At 38.9% G+C, this 14,046-nt stretch overlaps 1 protein-coding gene across 1 annotated transcript; it reads left to right on the top strand.

Moving 5' to 3' along the window:
• The first annotated feature begins 1,817 nt into the window (after positions 1 to 1,817).
• On the top strand, positions 1,818 to 12,939 carry LOC135464078 (uncharacterized). Its single transcript, XM_064741563.1, has 11 exons — positions 1,818 to 1,991; positions 2,957 to 3,084; positions 3,759 to 3,862; positions 4,957 to 5,190; positions 5,779 to 5,837; positions 8,103 to 8,233; positions 8,910 to 9,025; positions 10,874 to 11,095; positions 12,056 to 12,076; positions 12,478 to 12,494; positions 12,742 to 12,939. Exons 1-11 carry the CDS (start codon positions 1,869 to 1,871, stop codon positions 12,787 to 12,789), a joined length of 1,203 nt encoding a protein of 400 aa, XP_064597633.1. The 5' UTR covers positions 1,818 to 1,868; the 3' UTR covers positions 12,790 to 12,939.
• The last annotated feature ends 1,107 nt before the right edge of the window (positions 12,940 to 14,046 follow it).

The raw sequence follows: 14,046 nt of genomic DNA, 5'->3' as shown, positions 1-14,046 counted from the left end.
CACAGGGACATCAAATTTGAATCTCATCAGCGTTCGAATTAAAAACAACAAGGCCTTTCCACACTAGTGCGTGTTTTTTTATAAATACATGTCATGCGTCATTAACTATTGCTGTGTGAAAAGTGATTTTCTTCGGTAAATCTGTCTCAAGTGAGGACTTAAATATAGGGCTAAAACACCCTTTGTTTTGGTTTTGAGTTTATACAATTGTAAATGTTTCTTTATTTTGCATATATTAGTAGTGCTACAATGTATTTGTTTTTCCACAATATATAGACCCCAAAACCTCAGCAACATGAATGACTTTCCTCTGTAAACATTCACATTCACATGGAAGCATAGCAGAGAAAAAAGATGGAAAACTTTAAAAACTTTTTAAAAAGCCGTGAAGGTGATGGCGAAATCATTAACTCGATTAACAGCAGGTCCCATTCATCGCATGCGACTGCGTCAGCTTTCCGTGAAAACTACATCATAGACATCGTCCATAGATACATATCTGTTATTGGAAGCGCGACATAAGTTATTAACAGATGTTCATGAATTACAACACAGTAAGAGACGAAAAAGATAATACTGAGTATTACCGATAACATAAAAGCAATGTGTTCCGCTTAAAGGCATGTTTAAAAAAAAAGATGGAAATCTGTCTTTCTCAAAAACTTTACTTTCCAGCGTCATTGTGTAATACACGTGTGTGTGTGCCGTGATCTAGTGATGAGAGGGGCTTGGCTGTACATCGCTACACTCAACAAATTTATCTGTTGATTTTAACAGAAATTCTGTTGTCTGAATGATGCAAGAACATATTCTATTATTATAACATAATTATACTGTCATATTCAACATAATATCCCGTTAATCTTATATAATCTTTAAGTTGAATTAATAGAATACGTGTATTATACTTAATAGAACAATCGGCTGTAACAGCAGAAGTGGTGATGATTAATATCCAACCTTGGAAGGGCAATTGGTAGACTTCCCCCTTATAACACTAATACCCATGCACGTGAGTCTTGCACGTGTTTACGTGTGTTGAGAAAATGTGATCAGTGGACGTGTGAGGAGTTTGATTTTTTTGTAAAAAATGCAAGCAAGTCATTAAGAAAGTACAGTTAAGTGGTCGTACAGGCAAACTTTTACAGCGTGTGCGCCGTTCTCTACGTTCGCAAGACCAACTCTCAAAACAACGTTCAGCAAAAATAAACGCCTGAGAACTTATTGTTATTCACGATATGTATCACAACACCTCTTTGCAGGTGTTCATGTTTGTACATGTATATCCAGCATGGAGAGGATGTGCTATCAAGCAGAAGTCGTACACCAAATTTTACCCAAGAAATATGTGTTAATCTCCTAATCGCTATACGGTCGTTAAACAGGTTTTCACGGTGAGTGGAGCGTTAACAAATTTATCAAATTAACCTTTTCAATCACGCACAATCTCTCTAAAATCTTCCTAGTTGTAACTGTGCACATTAAACTAAAAACCGATTTAGTCGTATGGTAATTGAAGCCGTGTAAGATATGAAATACACAGTATATGATTAAATGGTGCCTGGAATTCAACCCTACTCCTTTAAATTTATGTGATTTCATTCAAACACACAAAACGCATTACTGCATAGTGTATTTGACGCGCCTGTCAAATCTAGATTGGTCGAAAGATATAATCTCAGACAGAGAACAGCTTTCATCAATTTTCTGATGACTTTCCTGTCACAAATACTCGTTAAGTTATGTACTCGGCTAATGTAGGCAGTCATTGCCTTTTGATATAAAATAACCAATGTCACAGGTATATCTTGAGTCGGCGCCCGTTCCTCAGAAAAGAACAACGACAGGTGTCATTGTAAAGCTACTCGATGTCTCAAGTCAACATGATTGCCGTACTGTTACTGCTCATGGTTGCAGTTCTGCCAGCGATCGCAGAATCACAGTGCAAAGTATCTGAATTCCGTGTGCAACGAAACTTCGACATAGCCAGGGTGAGTGTTATCAGGTTGCTTGTTTTCCTGCTTTCTATATGGAGTCGCAATAATATTTTATCGACCCTTTTAACAGATATGTATCAAAGCCAACTTGTTCAGAAATCCGTGCCGACTAGAACAAAATAATTAAATACGTCTCCGGTTTCCTCTACCTATGAAACTTATCGCCATAGCTTCTAAAAATATTTAGATTCAAACCATTTCGAGAAAACGGTGAATTTTACTGAGGAAAAAAATTGAATTCTGAGGTTGACGGTTGTAAAGTTCATGTATTTATTTATTTATTTGATTGGCATTTTAAGCCATCTCAAGAATATTTCACTTATACGACGACGGCTTTATGGTGGGAGGAAACCGGGCGGAGCCCCCAGGGGAAACCCACGGCCATCCGCAGGTTACTCTGAGACGTTTCCACGTACGACCGGAGAGGAAGCCAGCTTAAACTGGATTTAAACTCTCATCGACCACATTGGTGGGAGGCTTCTGGGTAAACGTCATGTATTATTTATCGTAGAATTAGACGAGAATATCACAAATTAAAACTTGGGGCCTCCTAAGACAAGGTGGTCAGCAGTGACTCAGGAACCTCTGACTAATGCGGTTGTTCAAGTCCAGTTTATGCTGGTTACCTCTCCCACCGTGCCTGAGAAGGTCGGTGGGCAACCTGAGGATGGTCGTGGGTTCCCCGCGGGTACGACTCGAATGCTGGTCGCCATCATATAAATGAAATATTCTTGAAAACAGCGTAAAACACCAACCCAATAAATAAATCCAAAAGTCAAAATTTTAAACCGGTTTTAAATGCTTGATTTTCGACATGAACGGTTGAATAACAGTGAACAGAATTTCTGAAACCAATAGCTAACCGGGTGTAATAGTTTAAGAATTTTTACTCGCTATTGTAAAGATGTTATTACTATCTCCTTTTGTATTTTTTTCTTTGCTTCTTTTTCTTTCTCTAGTTCCAAGGCCGGTGGTTCATCCACAAGAAGTTTACACAGTCTCCTTTGCTGCAAGATTCTTTCACAAACCGCGAGCATATTTACACTAAAGGTGCCGGGGAAGATCTTGCTGCTCTCAGTTTTGGCAGGTAAGGCAGACAGGATCATCATCATCATCATCATCATCATCGTCGTCGTCGTCGTCGTCGTCGTCGTCGTCATCGTCGCCGTCGCCGCCGCCCCACCTCAGACATGGAAATAATGTCTGAGGACGAGAAGAGACATAATAACGAATAGATCTGGATTACTGAGAAAAAAAAAGCCGTAATAATTTACCCTTTTCCTTTTGACAACAAAGAAAGCCGTTAGTGGCAGTGCATATATTGAAAGGGCCTCATTAGTCGAGTGGTTAGCGCACTGGCGCAGCTTACGTCTTCACTGATCATAAACTGGAAGGTCTGGCAGCAACCTGCGGATGGCCCTTGGTTTCCTCCTGGTTTTCCTAACACCATATTACTGGCCGCTGTCGTAAAAAGGAAATAGACTTGAGCACGGCGTATATATATATATATATATAATGAAAACACCAATGAAATAAATAAATGAATAAATTAACATATTAGTTTTCAACGAACGTTAGACGGGGTACATGGCAACAAGGAGATACCGTGTTATGGTTAAATATAAAAGAAAATTATTACACTACTGGCAAAAAGACAATAAATGGAATCAAAAGTATGCCACGAATTTAAGGGTTTTTTTTAGTGGGGTTTTTTGTTTTAATATGGGAAGATGCGCTTTGAATAAATCGACTCCCTTTTAGATGTCACGATGGCAGCTGTCAGTTCGAACATGGAAAACTGAAGCAACCATCTCCAACCGGAAGTAATGCAGCCAAGCTGGGCTACCAGCCTTCCTCGCCCTCTGGTAAGTTCTCATGTTTGGCAACTCAAATGGTGGATGCTCAGTTATTCTTGTCTAATCACCATTGTACCTACTTTCACATTTACCTATGATTTTATGATTTCAGAAAAAAAATTATGACAAAACTGATAAGAAAGAAAATCTCATAACATCTCTAGGCAATGCTCCTCGTCGTCGTATGATCGAAACATTGTTAAGTATGGCGTTAAACCCCAAGCATACATGCATTTGTTATACATGTCTTCCTTCAATAATCGAAAAATTTCGGAAATCGATGACTGGGAACGCGATAGAGGCTTTGATGACTGGGAACGGAGGCTTCTTACCCGAAGAGATTTGCTCTGACAGCCACATGTATCACCGTTTGTACTCGATTTCTAGATTGACCACCGGAGTCTTAGAAAAACCGAACCGTAAAGCCATTTTAATGCCTCAATAATATTTTTAAAAGTTAAAATTTATTTACTTCAATCGTACACTAAAAGAAAAAAAAATAGGTCAGGTGAACTTCGTGTAGCGCATTTATATATAACATTTGTAAATTTTCGCTGATGTCATGATAACCAGATAACCATTTTTCTTATATATGTTACATAAATACAAATTAGTCTCGTGTCCGGGCTACGACTCCAGCAGTTCTCCGTTCTTAGCCATTTTCCCTATATATTATATATAAAAAGATTTGATTTTTGTGCCGGGGCAACATACCCCCCATCCCCAACATCCCTCATGTGTTTCACGCAGAATTTTAACCTAATCTAGATACATATATACACGGATGACGATGTGTCATGAATCACATTTGTCCATTTTCGTGGTTGTCATGATAACCAGATAGCCATTTTTCTTATATATGCTACATAAATACAAATGAGTTTCGTGTCCGGGCTACACCTCCAGCAGTTCTGCGCATAAAGTTTGGTTTTGCGGTATACACCTTTGTTCCCTTGTGATTAAGACTTCCCCTCAGGTGTTATATTCACCACAATGCTACTGGTATTGTTTTATACATTTCAAACAAATGTGTTTGTTGGGGCATATGTTAAGTTCACCTGAACTCTTGTTGACCTTTGCAATGCGTCCTTTCCGTCCAACAGATCCTGTTTTGAAGTACTGGGTGATAGACACGGACTACGAAAGTTACGCTTTAATCTACGGTTGTAACCAAATTAAGCAGTCAACAGGCAAGTGCATGAAAGCTTACAGCTGGATTCTGGAGAGGACCCGGCAATCCAGCTTGAGTCAGGAAATACGTCGGAGAATAAACCGGAAGATCAATGGACTCTGTCTGAAGCCAAACGACTTTGAGGTTGTCAGCCAAACAGGAGAAAGTAAGTTTCTCTCCATGATCAGGTTATATGTACATTTAAAAAAAGCACCACTTAAATCGTGGAAAAAATAAAACACAGAAGAAATATTAGCTTGGTTTCCTGAACGCATTAAAAACGTCCTTTCAGTTCAAGACCAGGTCATGCTGGCTTCCTTTGCCGCCGTACGTGGGAAGGTCTATAGCGACTTGCGGATGGTATCCACTGGGCTCAGCCGGGTTTTCTCACACTAAAATACTGGCCACCGTCGTATAAGTGAAATATTCTTGAGTGCGGACTAAAGCACCAATCAAATAAATAATGCAAACATCCCTATCTGTGGTCGTCTTATATTCTCATACATTTTGCTCCTGACCACGGAGTTTGTATTTTCTAATCTTGCTCCGGTTGGTTTGTGTGCAGCATTGCGGAGATGATCCATCATATAGGCGAATAGTTGGGGTGGTTTTCTGCTGAGTCTGCTCTAAAATTGGGCCACCGCCATGTAAGTCAAACATTGGTGAGAACAGTATACATTAATAAATTAAATCCGCCATGACACTGGTTTAACTCTCTCACTCTCTTACTCAGTTAGTAATTCTCTTACTGCAGGATGTCGACAATGTGATCCCTCTACATGGACCGTTCAACCCAACTTCGATCTGGACAGGGTCAGTTATACGCCTTTGCATTGTTTTAATGTTATTGTATATTAAATGTGATGACAACACAGCATTTTGAGGGTTTCTAAACCAGTGACGTCTAATCACTGCATAATTTTGCCCTATTCTGCCTAAGCTATTGTGCTAGGGGTTTGTAGCTTGATACTATTTATGCATTTACATGAACAGCTAGAACAAAACCTTAACTGAAGTAAATTGACAAGAGACCGTATTTCTCCGGTTATATGTGACGATTTGCCAAATATTACGCTGTGGTTGCTGCTCTGGAGTTACTCCCTATGCTTTACATCTTTTATATGATTTCGGAATTAAAATCAAGTTTTGGGTGTAAAATACAATTGGTTACATTTTCCAGCATAATGGCTGTTCGGGTCCTAGCTGTGTACACCATTGATCTCCTGCCTGCCATGTATAATACGTCACCTGTGATATAATGACGCACAAACACACACATATGAAGGTATCGTCCCACTTGGGATTAATTGCACCGACTGGTTTCACAAAGTATGCTCCACAACATATAGAGCTATTCAATAGCGCCATGTAGCGGTCAGTGAGATGAGCACAAAACAGAAATGCGCCTGTCAAATACTTTTCCATTAACAACCTGCTCGCCTACAAAAGGTCATCGCAAATGCATGAAGGAACAAAACACAAAAAAGTTTAGGCCCTAGCTATTTACGGCGTGAACTTTTCAATGGATTTTAGCCGTGTATTATTCAAAGCTAACATTTGGTTCGTTCTGCTTGACGAAGGCAGTTTTTGTAGAAAACCAGTTATGAAATAACATAACATTTTAAGGTAAGTATCTTATGTGATACATACCAGATTATTATATCTCTGAAGGGAATTCCACGAAGCTATTTTTGACTTAAGGCAAACTTAAAAATGTGCTTAGTTTTTAGTATTCTAAGTTGGAATTCAGACACATTTGTCTAAAGATAAAATTTAAGAGGTGAGGAAAACTTTATATTCCACAAATTAAGGTTGTGTTTGAAATTTTGTTAGAAACGGCTGTGTGGAATCGGTTCCAGATAATGGTAATTTACTGACAATCAACATGTTCCAATTTTCCAAAATCACATTTCAAGCTGGCTGCTTGCTGGTATAAGTATGCCGGCCCACTTCATTTTCTCTCTCGTGGGACACTTACGATTCCCGTGCCATTAGCGATAAACAACTCGGACAGTAGTTTCTTTCGTATAAAATACTATACAGCACAGAGAATAAAACCAGACCACCATGTTATAGTCACCCAATAGTAACACCTATTCGGGTTAGTGTTTTAATCTTAATGTTCATGTATATTCTTGAAAACTAGCAGCTTACACACCCTCTAGCACTTTGAATTCTGCAGAATTAGCTAAACACAGCGGTGTAAGTTTTCAATACATTGGAAGCCATTTAAAAAAAAAAAAAAACACAATCTGCTTAAAAGACGATCCTAGAAGGGCATGTTATTTACTACGTTTTAAACATTTACAGGAAGAATTAGATTAGAGCCCAATCTGATGTGCAATGACAAGAGATTGTACTTCTTCGGATACCTCTGACCACTAGTGAATTATCACACTGTCGTCGCTGCCCTGGTTTCTGTTATTCTCTAAATCTGTTGTAAATTACACGCACTTTTACAAAACCATATTTTTGTCCAAGTAGTTAACAGCGGAATCCAATATTTTAAAGTCTTTAACTCGGCCAGGAATACTTTAGAAATAAATCATTCCATTTCCTCGGAAAATTCTAATTCTTTTTCCTTCTAAGTATAATTCTAGTGCAAAAATATTTATTAAACCTGGGTTACATCCTAATTTTGTGACACTATTAAAGGACTAATAACAAGGACTAGAATAACAAAAGGTGGCCCCAAATAGCCGCCATACAAAATTTATTTTCAAACGTCTTTTTCTTCTTAAGGAAAAATCGGAAAAAAACATTGAAGACCACATTTAGGAATAACTTTCACACTCTTTTATCTGAAATTTACGTCATTTTTATGTCTTCTGCAGCTTTAAATTAGTGCTAGAACAGCACAACAACAAAGAATCAAAACGAATCGTTTATTCTCTTTCCATGCTTCTTTGCATTCCATATATACTGAATTTGCACAGCCTTTTTCAACATCTCAAAAGCATATCCATTCTCACCCGTTTCCTTCCTAGTGAAATAGACCCTGTCCATCGTCAAATAAATTATATTAATCAAACCCATTCCCGAGCAATCCTGCAAAAAGTGTCTTTACATTCATTGCAGTACTTGGGACTCTGGCACGAAATGGTATTCAAACCTCGAGTTGTTTTTCCTCGCGAGCTGGCATTTAACGACTACCTGAATGTCTATACGATACTGCCTAACGGAACAATTGCCGTTCGTATTGTAAGGAGGTGAGTCATCAATTCTTCCTCCATCGTTTATGTTAACGTCGCTTTATTATTTGTTATCTTTCATGCTATCCTCACTCCATTGTTTGTTATTTGTCATGTTATGCCCACTCCATTGTTTGTTATTTGTCATGTTATCCCCACTCCATTGTTTGTTATTTGTCATGTTATCCCCACTCCATTGTTTTTTTATCTGCCATGCTATGCCCATACACTTGTTCGTCATCTGCCATGCTATGCCCATTCTCTTGTTCGTCATCTGCCATGCTATGCCCATTCTCTTGTTCGTCATCTGCCATGCTATGCCCATTCTCTTGTTCGCTATTTGCCAGGTTATCCCCATTCTCTTGTTCCTTATCTGTCATGTTATTGCCATTCTCTTGTTTGCTCTCTGCCGTGTTATCACCATTCACTTTTGTTGACGCCAGTGTTACTTGTATGATCTGTCTTTACAACCTTACCTCTGTGATTTGTCGCGTTAACGTTGACTATCGGGTGAATAATCTGTCACGGCTGGGTGACTTACAGTGATAGTCTACTTGAACACCGTGATCTTGCACCATCTAACAGACAAAAGTAATAATTCCGTCACAATACGTCTTTGGAGCTTTCAAGAATCTATCCCCATTACTTGCAGCATTTGCTTTTTGGTGCTTATTTAGTGTTTTGACATTCTCAGCGACCCTGCTTTAGATGACAAGTGCTTCATAACTGACGATCGGCAGACATGGGAGAGAACAGACGAGCCGGGCAAATTTATCTTCTTTGACTCCCCAGATCGAACCGTGTTCACAGGTATAGATTTTCGTGGTTAAACATTCCGATCTTTGCTTAACTTCGTTAAGTCCCACATAAATTTGTCACATCACAACGATGGTTCCCTTATAACAGACTGGCATCACTGGAAAGCGGAAATGGTACCGCTGTCAGTTAAAGTATATATCGGCACATAATTGGCCTGTACTTGGGGTTTGGACTCACTCAAAATGTAAAACACAGATTTTACGTCTTTTTTTTTACTTCGAAGTTATACAGAATCGTCGCTGATTTGCTGAGAGTGGAGATAGGGTTCCTGGGTTAAATTGGCAAGCGTTGGGCACGATTGAATAAATATATCTTACCTAAAGTTCAGTTAAAGTGCATATCTCTAACACAAGCCAATCAGAAACTATTCTCTATCCCGTTAAACATTGGTTTTTTTCCTTGGTAACTTAAATTTAAAACCTGCTCTTTAGCGGATATTTTTTTTTTTGATTCTTTCGGACTGAGAAACGTTTTTTTTATATAGGATGACGGTTAGTTTTAAGCGAGGCGAAAACTGAAGAACTGTGGGTAACTTTCCGACCTTAGTTCCAGACGAACTTAATGTCCACGAGTGTCACACCATACTGGTGGAAGACAAGTGGGCTTTGAGGAAGGGTCGTCGACTACTCATTGGTAATGTGATATCTGGCAAATGGTCACACGTGACCAGTTAAATACGGTCACCCATCAGATCACACCGACAGGTATCAAAATGGGAACTCTGAACCAAAGAGATTCCAAGCCATATAGTATTTGGTTCTTCCCCGTAGCTCGTCACATGATTTCAAAGAACACCTATTGGGTACACAAGCATGGCCACGCTAAAATAATGTGTTTTGTTGCTGTTTCCATCGGTTTGCCTCGCCCGACAGAACATGGTACCCGATTCTAAACAAAGCACAATGACGCATGTGATGCTACTTAAACACTACACACACGTATGTCAGAATCATTGAATAGCGAAATAACTGATTCCAGATTTTCAAAGCTGAATGCTGAAAAATGTAAGAATTACAAAACCACACGTTAATGAATTCCATATTAAACGAAAGTGACTAGGTAGTTTTAAATTGTATAAGTATTTTGGTTACAAAATGTAGGACCAAAAAAAAAAACCAAAATAATTTGACCAACGCCAAATAACTAGGGTACATATCTACTAAGACGGCTTTGAAATTAAGCTGGAAAATGTAAGATTTTGAAAGAAAAGTTTGATTATAGGAAATGGAACTGAGGAAAACCTTTGATTTTATCAATATTACAAACCCATCAGTGTTGTTCAGTCAATTGAAATGGCTGCTATTAAAATACGACGGCGCCCCAGCATAACGCGGGGAGGAACCCAAACAGAGCTCGGGGAAGACCACGACCATCCACAGGTTACTGCAGACATTCTCATATACGACCGGAGATAAAGCCAGCATGAGCTGGACTTGAACTCAAAACGCCCATACTGGTGCGCCGTGCTGGCGTGGTAATTTCCTCGAACAGAGAGGCCACTAGCTTCAGATGATTTGAACAACCGAGATATATATTTGATTCTGCGCGTCAAGGCCGACATTAGTACACCAGTCGTAAACCAGGCACGGGTGTACGTTCCAAGTCGATTCACGTATTCCTCATTTTTGATGAACCTAAAACACCAGTTCAAAACGAAATCAATTAGAAATAATATGTATAATTAAAAAATAAAGTTTGCGTTAAATTTCGCGCTTTGATAACAGCGATTATTTAAATCATCCTGTCGTTGTTATAAACACCTGACACCGGGTTCAGCGGAATGAAATACAGTTGTGTCAGAAATAGCCAGACTCGTTTTAAATCTGTTCGTTTTCTCAGGTGACGATTATTTTGTGATCGAAACGGACTATACCGGGATCTCGTTTGTGCTTGGCTGTGTGAAGGAACCAGACACCCCGGATGGCGAATGCGTGCGTATCCGAGGCTCAGTGTGGAGCAGGAAGCCATATTTCACTTCGACTGAGTTTATCCGGCTAAAAGTACTCTTCGATCAGTACTGCCTTGACGAGCAAGAGTATTACATCACCACACACAACAAGAGTAAGCGAAACCGTTCATTCTTTTGGTTTCTTTGTTCGAAATGGACATGAGGGAGATATAAGTATTGTTCAGATGAATGAAGTTCTGCTCCCGGATCACGAAACAATCTTAGACTCAGGTCAAAATTCCAATCATTAAAGTTTTTACAGGTGTGTTTATCTTTCTGATATTTTGGCTGCAAATTGTTTTGCACTAGCTTCCCCCGAATGTATGTTCTCAAGAACTATTCCAACATCATTGCATATGAAATAGCAATTTTCAAGTGATTTAATATTCTGACTAAATCCCGAGGCCTTAGGTTTAACAAAAATCAAAGCATACTAACATGTAATTGACCAACTGACGAAAGGTGTTAATTTTTATATAGTAATAACTTTTAATTATTTGATTGGAGGTTTACACTATGCACAAGACTATTTCACTTGTTCGACTGCGGCCTGAATTATAGCGGGACGATCACCGGCAGAGACCGTGGGAAAAACCCAAGGCCATCCTCAGGTTGCTGGAAGAATTTCCCACGTACGACCGGAGAGAAATTAGTGCTTTGCAGGCATGCAACTGGTTTATCAGATAGTCCTAGTGTATTACCTGGAATTGTTAATTTTAATGTTTAAACGTGATTCGATCTTCGATTAAAATCTGAAGATTAAGCTTTAGTATTGTGTTGATGTACTCCTACGTGTGTATCAAGGTAATTCATAAAGTTTTCTGAAAAAACATTCGTTATAAATATTTTTTTTGTTCCGAATCCATGCACTTAAGACATAAACGAAACTATGCCATTTTTTTTGTCAGTTATTACGACTGAACAGAATCCGCAACAAAGCATCTCAGGCTTAAAATCTGCCATGCGTGAAGTCAACCAATCAAAATATCTTACTCACTGAATAATTCAGTAATATAAACATGGTAATCTCATCTAAATTATTTATTTATTTGCTGTTTGGATCTTATTTGTAGTTTGTCCTCGTGAACCGAACGGTAAGTATGTAATTTATGATCTCGTTTTCCTGTCGCTGTGAGAAGTAAAACCATGGTATTTGTGTACAAAATTCTCTGAATTTTTACCTTAATTTTAATTATGCAGTTGGTAGTCTTACTCAACACACATTAAAGGCACCATTTGCTCTTGGTCAGTATTAGGGACATCTAGCGGTCAAGGGCAAATGCTGTTACCCAAAGGTCACAACTTCAAATTAACATTTTACATTAACGGCAGCGTCTTTTCCATAATCAGCAATTGTGAAAGCTGGCGGCAACTCATCTTAGTTTACCTAATCAGGCATGAGATTCACATAAATAAATTAAATGTGACAGAGACTACTTGCGTGTGATTTTTTTTTATATTTGGTTCTATTATCTGACAATGTGCTTTCTTTCAGGGAAAGAACAAGTTGAGGTGAGTAGCACCATGGTGCAATTAATAAGTGTAATTTTCTCGTTAAACCAGTAAAATAAAACTCTCACTGACTAAGACAAAATTCCATCAATTCTACGTAGGCCTAGATCATTTTTATTCATTTTCTTTGTTGTGGGCTAGTCTGATTTAAAAGATTTCATCGTGCGTTTATCTGTTTTAAAGTTTCATCAGATAAATGGCGATATGGTCCCTTCGCAATTTTCTGACCTGTGTTTTGTTTTTTCAGGTGTGTGTTTTGTATGACAAGCCTGATGTCTGTCTCAGAGGTTTGTGAGCTTCACTTTGAGAGGCGCGTGAAGATACAAATAAGGGAAACAACTCTTGATAACACGGGCGAGCGACAGATGTCATCGGTCATTCCCTTGTCGTGGCATTGTAAGAAGTCCTATCTGACTATTAAAAATGCTACATTGTATCAAACTGACTCTTGTTGTTGTGGTTTTAACTCAGGGAAAGGGAAATGTTGGGCTGTGTAGTTATTTGTAGGTAAATGCGAAATTGTAGATGGTCGTGGGTTTCCCCCTCTACCCGTTTTCTACATATGAAGAAATGTGTTTTTTTTTTTGGGGGGGGGATTTAATGTTGGAGAAAACATAAATATTACAAAAGTTCAGATAAAAGTTAATTGTAAACGCGCTCTTCAGTATTTTTTTCGATTTTCCTTTTAGAAGAAAGAGGCACTTGAAAATGATCTTTGTACGGTGGGTATTTGGGGTCATTTCTTGGTATAAATTGTCTTTGTGTAATAATGTTATAAACGAGGATGCAACACCTGTCTCATAAATATATTTGCACTACAATGTAAACTTTTCAGTAAACAAATGTGTTCAACTAGGATTTTGATCATATTTCTATTTTTAAATTATACATGAATGTTATCACAAAATGAATGGATATATTTGGAGAATGGTAGATCCAGGGTTCAGGCCACATCTAAGACTTTAAAAGAGGAAATTGTAACTTCCTCGCTTGGCGTTCAGCATTAAGGGAAGTGCAACGGCTGGTTGACCCGTATCAGTATAATGACTCGGGCGGGCAGCTTACTTGCTTTCGGTAAGTCGTCTCAGTGAAGCAGCACTAGATAAAAGAGCGGTGAAAATCCGTCCTGCAACAAGGAGGCACATTACACGTTCATGCACCATAAGGACTCCTTCGTAGTCAAATGACTCAAACATTGTTAAGTACGACGTTAAACCGCAAGCACTCACTCGTATGTTTGTCAATGAAGATGGAGCTTGTTCTTTCGTAGAAATGATTGGACGCTCATTGATAAGGGAGAAACTTTGTCTTTTAGGACCTGTGATAGAATAAAGAATCAACACTTCATTTGAGTGAGTGAGTGCTTGGGGTTTAAGGTCGTAACACTTCATTTGAAAGTGAAACCTCGTGGGCAGAGGTAGTCAGCACGGTACAATGACCTAGGAGCCTATCACCCATGCGGTTGCTGTAAGTTCAAGCTTCCTCTCCAGCCGTACGTGGGAAAGTCTGCAGCAACCTGCGGGTGGTCGTGGGTTTTCCCTAGTTTCTGCCC

The sequence above is a fragment of the Liolophura sinensis genome, chromosome 3 (assembly GCF_032854445.1).
Source record: "Liolophura sinensis isolate JHLJ2023 chromosome 3, CUHK_Ljap_v2, whole genome shotgun sequence".
In the NCBI taxonomy this organism is placed as follows: domain Eukaryota; kingdom Metazoa; phylum Mollusca; class Polyplacophora; order Chitonida; family Chitonidae; genus Liolophura; species Liolophura sinensis.
The sequence above is the reverse complement of the archived record's forward strand: the minus strand, read 5'-3'. Positions and strand labels throughout refer to the sequence as shown.

Coding starts and splice junctions, on each gene's coding strand:
- LOC135464078 (XM_064741563.1), top strand. CDS start 1,869: ATGTCTCAAGTCAACATGATTGCCGTACTGTTACTGCTCATGGTTGCA. Junction 1,992..2,956: donor GAAACTTCGACATAGCCAGG/GTGAGTGTTATC, acceptor TTCTTTCTCTAG/TTCCAAGGCCGGTGGTTCAT. Junction 8,234..8,909: donor GCCGTTCGTATTGTAAGGAG/GTGAGTCATCAA, acceptor TGACATTCTCAG/CGACCCTGCTTTAGATGACA.